General features: G+C 43.5%; 1 protein-coding gene across 3 annotated transcripts in view; it reads right to left on the reverse strand.

Moving 5' to 3' along the window:
• The window catches only part of LOC147020741 (interleukin-27 subunit beta-like), a 38,463-nt gene that overhangs the window by 29,375 nt on the left and 510 nt on the right, over positions 1–8,578 (reverse strand). The window contains exon 2 of one of the 3 annotated variants that reach the window (XM_085896351.1): positions 3,017–3,171. The exons of 1 other annotated variant lie outside the window; for it this stretch is intronic. In XM_085896351.1, the coding sequence (XP_085752477.1) occupies positions 3,017–3,171 (155 nt within the window). Of the gene's footprint in view, positions 1–3,016; positions 3,172–8,578 lie in introns of those variants that run through there. One more of the 3 variants, XM_085896350.1, reaches the window with a different exon arrangement.

Raw genomic sequence — 8,578 nt, forward strand, 5'->3', positions numbered from 1 at the left:
GAGGAGTCGGTGGAAGACAGAAAGACCACCGACCAACCTGCGGTGATTGAGTGAGAGGCCCAAAGACTCAGCCTCATTGCGGGAGATGCCAATGATCTTAAAAGCCCTGGTTTCGACAGCGTGAAGTCGAGAAAGGTGGGAGGCAGGAGCACCAGCCCAGAGGGGAGAGCAGTACTCCATCAGGCTATGGACAAAAGCTTTGTAAGTGGTCAGGAGCTCAAGAGGGCCGAGGAAGGACTTTGCACGACGGAGGATTCCCAGTCGGCGACTGGCTTTTGAGGCGAGGTTGGAAATGTGACTTTCCCAGGAAAGGTCATGGCAGATAGTGAGACCCAGAAGCTTGAAAGAAAAGACTTCTTCCAGAGGATTGTTGAGAAAGTGGATGGGGGGGTTTTCTAAACGGTCCTTTCGAAGAGACATAGTGAGAGTGTGAGATTTGTCTGGATTGAAAGACATGGATTGAAAGACAAGACTTTGTGGCGACTTCAGGCAAATCTTGCCGGTAGTGAAAAATGGGACAAGGGCAAACATTGTCAACGTCACCCTCAAGCAATCCCACTTATGGACCCATGTCAAAATCATGAAGCTCACCACAAACATGAGGGCTCACCTTCGTAACGACACTGCAGCTGCTGACTTTGCACACCTGCTTCTGGACATTGGAGAAGGTCGACTCCCTCTCACTGCTGAGCCTGACACCATCAACATACTACCTACACTTGGAAAGTGTGTTGTCAGACTGGAAGAACTCAAGGCGGAGGTCTACCAAAACTTGGCAGCCAACTACAACAGGCGGGAGTGGTTAGCAGAACAGGCCATCGTCTCTCCACTTAACACCAATGTCAACCACCTCACCACTTGGCTTATGAATGAGTTCCCTGGAGAAGACAAACAGTACAAGTCGGTGGACAGTGCTATGAGCGATGAGGAAGCCGTGACCTACCCTGTGGAGTTCCTCAACTCCCTGGAGCTGACAGGCATGCCTCCACACCTACTTAAACTGAAGGTCGGCTCCCCCATTATGGTACTAAGGTCCCTGGAGCCACCGAAAACCACCAATGGCACCCGGTGCACAGTCACAAGACTGCACGAGAACGTGATCGAGGCAATCATCTCCTGCAGCCCTTACAAAGGTCAAGTTTTCCTCATCCCGAGGATACCACTGATGCCTTCTGATGCTGAACTGCCATTCCAGTTCTGCAGGCCACAGTTCCCCATTAAGCCTTGCTTTGCAATGACGGTGAACAAGTCACAGGGCCAGACTTTCAAGGCCATAGGAGTTGACCTTTCTGCAAGCTGCTTCTCCCATGCAATGTTTTATGTAGCAGAATCTCGCACTGGCAACTCTGCAAACCTCAGCATCATGGCTCCCAACTATCAGACCAGAAATGTAGTGTATCAAGAGGCACTGCAGTAATCACACGAGAAGTTGAGTCTATTTTAAAATGCAGGATAACATCAATGGTCAGGATACTGCAATTACCCATTCAACTTGAAATGAATAGTTTCTCATTGCTTATTAACCCCCGAAGTGCGCAATTATACCGTCGTTCTTTATCGCACATTTATGTCTCCCTCACACCTGAGGGGTTGAAGTGGTTAACCCTGCAGCACAGCGTGGGTACCCCAGCTAGTGTATATGTATATATATATATATATATATATATATATATATATATATACATATATATATACATATATACATATATATACATATATACATATATATATACATATATATATACATATATACATATATATATATATATATATATACATATATATATATATATATACATATATATATATATATATATATACATATATATATATACATATATACATATATATATATATATATATATATATATATATACATATATACATATATATATACATATATATATACATATATATATATATATATATATATATATATATATATATATATATATATATATATATATATATATATATATATACATATATACATATATATATACATATATATATATATATATATATATATATACATATATACATATATATATATATATATATATATATATATATATATATATATATATATATATATATATATATATATATATATATATATACATATATATACATATATACATATATATATATATATATATATATACATATATACATATATATATATATACATATATACATATATATATATACATATATACACATATATACATATATATATATATATATACATATATTGTTGCGGGCCAGGGACCGGTGGCGAGAACGACTGCGAGGTGGGGGAAGTTACGTCGTCTCCCACCAGACTCCCGGAATTGTAGGCCGTCGCTCATGGATAATTCCGTGACGCGGCGGGTCGCTTAACCGATCGTGGATGCCAATATCTCCACCACGAAGCATAGGGTCTTTTTGTCTAGAACCAATTTACCTAATTAACTACGCGGTGTCGTCGACCGGGGAACCACGCCCTCGATACGCCTTGCCCGATCCGGATCACTCTACCAACTACCAACTCTACCAACCACCTTTCCGGATCGGATACAGCCGAGCGGAACTACAAAGGACGTACCGGCAAGAACGAACAGAATATCGGGAATAAAGACCCGGCTAAAACTCAGATCCGAACCATGCTGGACCAATGAAGGAAAAGACGAAAACGAACTGGGAACATTTCTACAATCATTTATTTACAATAAAGCGAGGAAAAAATATGTGCCACAGGAAACAGGTTTATTGGGGATGTTATGCAGGGGAAGATGAGAGAAAGATGTCGTGCAACAATTTTACAGCAACTTACAAAGGACACACAGAGTAGACTTGTCGTGAGAATAAAACAGGCAACATTTACAATGATCAAACAAAAACACTAATGCAATTCTACTTAAAGACGGCGCCACACACTCAGACGCACACTTAGAGGAAAATAAACCCAGATGTATGGCAAGGACTTTTGAAGCCAGAGAAGGGGGTGAGCTGAGATCGCAGTTCTTTCGGGTACCTGAACGTTGGAGGGAAGTGATGCTCCGTGGTGCGGCACCTTTCAATGGTAGTGCGGCTCGGTCCACGGCCGCCCGCGTGGAGACCGCATCTGTGAAGGAGCCCGGGTCGAGTAGAGTGGAGTTCGAGGCGGGGATCAGGGCTGCAGACAGGGCCCTACGAGAGACCCGGTCAACGTCAGGTCGAGGTCTTCCCAGCTTTCTCACACTCTAAACGAACGACCCCAAAAGAGCGCAACCACTCCACGACCTTCCTCCTTTCTTTTGGTATCAGCCGACGAACTGTCTCATTCCAACGCTCCGCTCAAGACGACTCACTTTCCAGCTCACCCGATTACTCTGAACGAATGGTGTCGTAATTTATAGATCTCCCTCAGCGGGGAGGGGCCTTGGTGAAGCCGACGTCACTGTTCGCCCTGATTGGACAGGGCTTCCATGGGGCCGCCCAATCTGGGAGGGGTTTCGGCCATGCAGGGAAGCCCGCCCACTCCGCGTGTCCGGACTTGCCAAAAAGGTATTACACAAAGATTCTGCCTCGGAAGCGAGTCGCCGGTTAGGCGAGGAGGCGAACACGCGCTTGTTCAGCCCATGCGAGAGTTGCAAGCGAGATGAAGGTGCGAGCAGGCAGAGGGTAACGTGGGTCATCGTGGATGGGTTATAATGATTTATTAATCTAACTAAAAAAACATCGCAACGCACCCCTTTGTCTTCCCAATACACACAAGGAGGGGTCCTATCTGCACATATACTTAATGGAATAACTGACTTCGGGACAACTGTATATTTGTATGCATACGGTTCCGAGTACCGTAACTATTGAGATGTATTATGTATTTAGTTTATGGGACTTATAATTTAGTACATGCATGGTTATTATTGTTTTTCATAAAATCATGTCGTATTTGTAATGTTACTTCAGTAAAAAGTTGAGAAATGTGAACTAAGTTTTAATAATTGTCGTGAGAATGAATATGAGGTATAGCAAGCACGTAACACAACTCACAATGAAGATGAGCAGCAGTCTTGGAGGAGCGAAGACTTACTCAGACAAGTGGAAGCCAGCCTAAGCAGGTGGAGCCCTTATAGGCCACGTGATTGGCTTTCGAGAGGTGGGCCACCCTAGGGACTGGGACGCAACTTATAAAAGTACCTGGAGAGGCAAGAGTGTCTGGAAGGGCCTCACACTTTGGGGAACGTGGGGTACTCTCCAGGTTAATCCCAGCGTTTCGGCTGCCAAAGCAAAACGAAGCCAGGCAAGGAGGCCGGAGAGGGGGGTCACACTGCTCAGTCAACCGATTGTGTTAAAACACACAGAGGGGGAATTTATGACGGCCGTGTCCAAAATCGGAGGATGAGGCCAGCATGCCGAGGCAATGGGGTAATTTGGTCATTGGACCATCGTAATGGGGTAACAGTAATTTTGAAACATGTTCTTGTTCGATTATAATATGGTTTAGCATTAGTTCTCTCCTCTGCACCATACAATGTGTCAACTTCTGGTAGTGGTCGGGATAGTGTATGTTTAATTGAAAGTCAAGAGGACTGCTTGTGTCCCAAATTCTTAGGTAAAGGGTTTAGAGAGAAGTCAGTCACCCTCCTTGCCAGAAGGGCCTTACCCATGAGCACTTTTAGTTTCCAGGCACATTTATTCCTCCCAGAGGAGAGGGGAGGGCGATTTGTGCAGGCTGTCTCCACTTGCCGTTAAGACCACCAGCGGATAATGGCAGCCTGTCAGCCGAAAACATCACTCTGCTGAGTCCACTGCCAAGCCTACTGCGACTAGATCACCTTGCTGTCACCAAGACAAATAAACTTTTTTTTTATGGTCCAGTATTTAACTTTTAGTTGCTGCCCCATGTCCGAGGTACATGCTGCCATTAACTGTTTTCCAGCCCCTCTGGAACATTTGTTTCCCCTCCTCCGTGGACTGACTCCGAAACTTTGACCTGTACATTTCTGAGCCTTATTGTTCCTGGATACTATGAATGTGAATGCTCACTCTGGGCCACAATTTTGTATTACTTGCAATTCTGGATAGAACACATAAGTATTGTGCCGAGGGACGGATGGGTGTGAGGAGGTTGGACCCCGGCAGATAGAATAGGTACACGATATGCACCAACAGTACTCTGATTATTTTGGGATGAGAGTGGGGCACTAACATTTGCAAATAAATAAGAATTTTTTAACTGTCCCTCTCCGGCAATGAGGAAAGACGGGATCACTGAGAGCGGGGGAGAGAGAGGGGGAGAGAGAGAGAAAGAGGGGAAGAGAGACAGAGAGACAGAGGGACATAAATGGTTTATGGGTTGCAAAGGGGATTAATTAGTTATTTCATCATCAATGTTATAAGATGTCCCATCATGCCCCAATTAGTGCTGCCAGGAAAGTTTCAGTAGAAAGACCCGTGTCTTCCTGCCAAGCCCTCTGTACCGTTATGTTCCCCCTTGGTGTGGTTTTCTTTTCCTCCCTTCCCATTTTTATTGAATTTCTACCTCGTGGTCAGCACAATGGTAACTGTAAAGGCAGAGTTTCAAGCTGCAATGTAGTGAAGAGGCTATGTGGCTGGCGGAGTGGCTCATAAGGAAGCTGTGCAGACGTCACTGCCCAGAGCTTTGAAAAGCCATCACAAGCGAGTGCGACGAGGAGTCGGGGCCAGCAGTCTGGAGAGAAAAATAGCTTTCTCGGGGGTCTGATGAAGTCGGGGTGAGTGAGATAGGATCAGAGCAGTCTGGAGAATGAGCCAGGCGAGCGGATATGGGTTGCAGTACGAGCTGCAGCAGTCTGGAGAGAGTGAGCCAGGCGAGTGGGTACAGGTCACACGCAGCATGAACTACAGCCATCTGGAGAATGATCCAGGTGAGAGTATGGGTCACAGTGCAGGCTGAAAACTAAGTCACCATATGAGTCGCAGGACACGCTCGCCTCCAGTCCCGACCAGCTCGCTATCACCCTGGTGCCCCAAGAGGAAAGGCCACCTACATATACCTTTACCTCGCCATCTTTCTCACTCTTCCATTTTGTCCTGTTTTCTGTTCAAGTCTGTGTGGTTAAGGCCTTCTTTTAGGATGGGTATTGAGGCGTTTTGTGTCGAGAATAAGTGGGTCCGGCGGGTTCCTATTTGTCCCTTCCTCAAATGATTATTCCCCTCGCCGGAGGAGAGAGTATTGTATTCGGACTCGTTTGTCCGTTAGCCCGAGCTTGTGAAGCGCCAAGCGGGGTTAAGCGATCATTTCCACAAGTGCGTGCGTATGTGCGTGTCTGCATTTTGCTATACCCTTTTCTCTGCAACCGCTTATCGGATTGACACAAAATTTTCAACATCGGTGCGAATACTCATGTAACCAGAGTTGGTGTCAAAGCCATCCAATGCTCGCCTGTTTATACATTTATCGTTTTTAAAAGACTCGTCTAATAATATTTTTTTATAAAGCATTGCATTGAAGTCTGATCCAAATAATTTTAAAGCAAAATATGTATTTGTACATATTGTAATCAGTAAAAAATAGTGTGGTAGATAAAAACATTAGAAAGGAAAAAACTTCAACGTTGATGTGCTACAAAAAAGTTAAGTTCAAAACAGGTCAAAAATTTTAAACATTTGAAATTATTTGTTAATTTCAACTTCACGACATCAATAATATACCCCAAAGGAACCTCCATGCTAAATATCAGCATCTGAGTCCACATATTAAAAGAATGCCAAGCTTCTAAATAACTTGCACCAAAAACTTTAACATTTTCACGCTCACGCTGACGCTCACGCCGGGGGTATCGCTATAGCTCTCTGTTCTTCGAACAGGCGAGCTAAAACTAATAGTTACGACGCGGTAGGTCACGTGGTGTGGTGGCCATGTTGGAAAAAAAGGAGAAACATTAAATCTCTATCTCTGAAACCGCTCCCTGGACAAAATTGAAACTTGGCACATGAAGTGTGAATTTTTTTTTATGATGTCATAATTGCACACGCAGAGCACTACATCCAATCAATGTGAAAAATTTTGAGTGTCATGTAGGGATAAATTGGTCAAGAGAAATTTTTTTTTAATGTTATCGGTCACATAGTTTGGCAGCCATATTAAAAAAAAAATAAGTAAATCAACTAGATAATAAAAAATAAATCTTCTCCGAAACGGCTGAATAGATCGAAGACAAACTTTACATGTATGACCGCTTGTCCATGAGGACCAAAAAAGATCCCCACCTACGGCATCATAGGTCACATATATGGGTTGGCAGCCATATTAGATTTACCCTAAAACCTTCAAAAATATTCTTCTCCAGAATGGCTGGACATATTGAGGGGAAGCTTCACATACATGTTCCCCAAGTCTTGGGGATACCAGGCTGTTCACAAATAATTGATAAGTTACATGGTCTGGCAGTGATGGGGAATATATATGTTTTAAATTTCAACTTGATCGGACACACGGTCAAGCAGCCAGAATTATTTAATTTTTCGAATCTCGGTTCTTTTTCATTATTATTTCTTTGAATAAGGCTCACTTGGCTGTGCCTGGATGGGTTTGAGGGTATAGGAGCAGCAGCTGAAATGTAAATCTATCCAGGTTCCTCTTGATGACTTCATATTTGCTTTTCCCTTGTTTGGATTCCTTCTGATAACTCCAATATGGGATTGTACCTATTTGGTCTTCCATTTGATTTGAATTGAATTTACTTTCATCGCATTCTGAATACAATTGAATAATAATAAACGTCATGGGTCAGGGTCAAGTGTCCGATCAAAGCGGGACATCTTGTTACCCGATTATCACTGCACGCCTGGTGTTGGCTTAATGGTTTGGGTGGCGGGCTTGGGATCCGAGGATCCTGAGTTCAAATCCCACTCAGCTGTTCAATTAATACCAGGTGGGGTTGACTCTGCCTGTCATCCTTCTGAGGTTGGCAAAATGAGTGCCAGCTCGCTGGTATCCTGTGTCGGAGTGGCGATACATCCAGGATTGTGCCCAATAGCTAAGGAGACTGCTTAGGTAGCACCAATGCTCTGCACAGAGTATGGTCCCAATGGATGGATCATCACTGCCAGAAGTTACAAAACGGGATTTCTAGTTATGTCCTATTAATTACGTAACACACTCGTACACAAACACCACACAAAACAAGTCCTGGCGAGGGTCTGCAATCTCTGATTGCTCTTTTTCTTGTTTGCTTATTGCATCCCCCAACCCTTCAAAGAGACCTATTTATTATCCCATTATCGATGTGGTTTTTTTTTGTAGCAATTGCACATCCAGCGTTCATAAATGATTGTTTGGGATTTCTGGAGCTAAGTACCAGCACGTAAAATCACCTTTTGCTCAAAGCTCAATTTCGGGGTCTCTCCGGCAAGTCCTCGTCTAACAGCTCTAAAGGAGCCCGTGCCCAATACAAGATATGATATTCTAGTGTCAGTTCATTCCTTATTGCCGACAAGAGTGTCGATGCTGCCGAAGGAGTCTCACGGCAAGGATTACACGGGAAAAGTTCAGGGTGCTGGCAATAACCTACTTTGTCTTCATGAAAGCCACTAAAAAAAAAAAAAAAGACATTATTAATAAATTTAT

Source organism: Eptatretus burgeri, chromosome 9 (assembly GCF_056783735.1).
Source record: "Eptatretus burgeri isolate ZD-2024b chromosome 9, Ebu_testis_v1, whole genome shotgun sequence".
Taxonomy (NCBI): domain Eukaryota; kingdom Metazoa; phylum Chordata; class Myxini; order Myxiniformes; family Myxinidae; genus Eptatretus; species Eptatretus burgeri.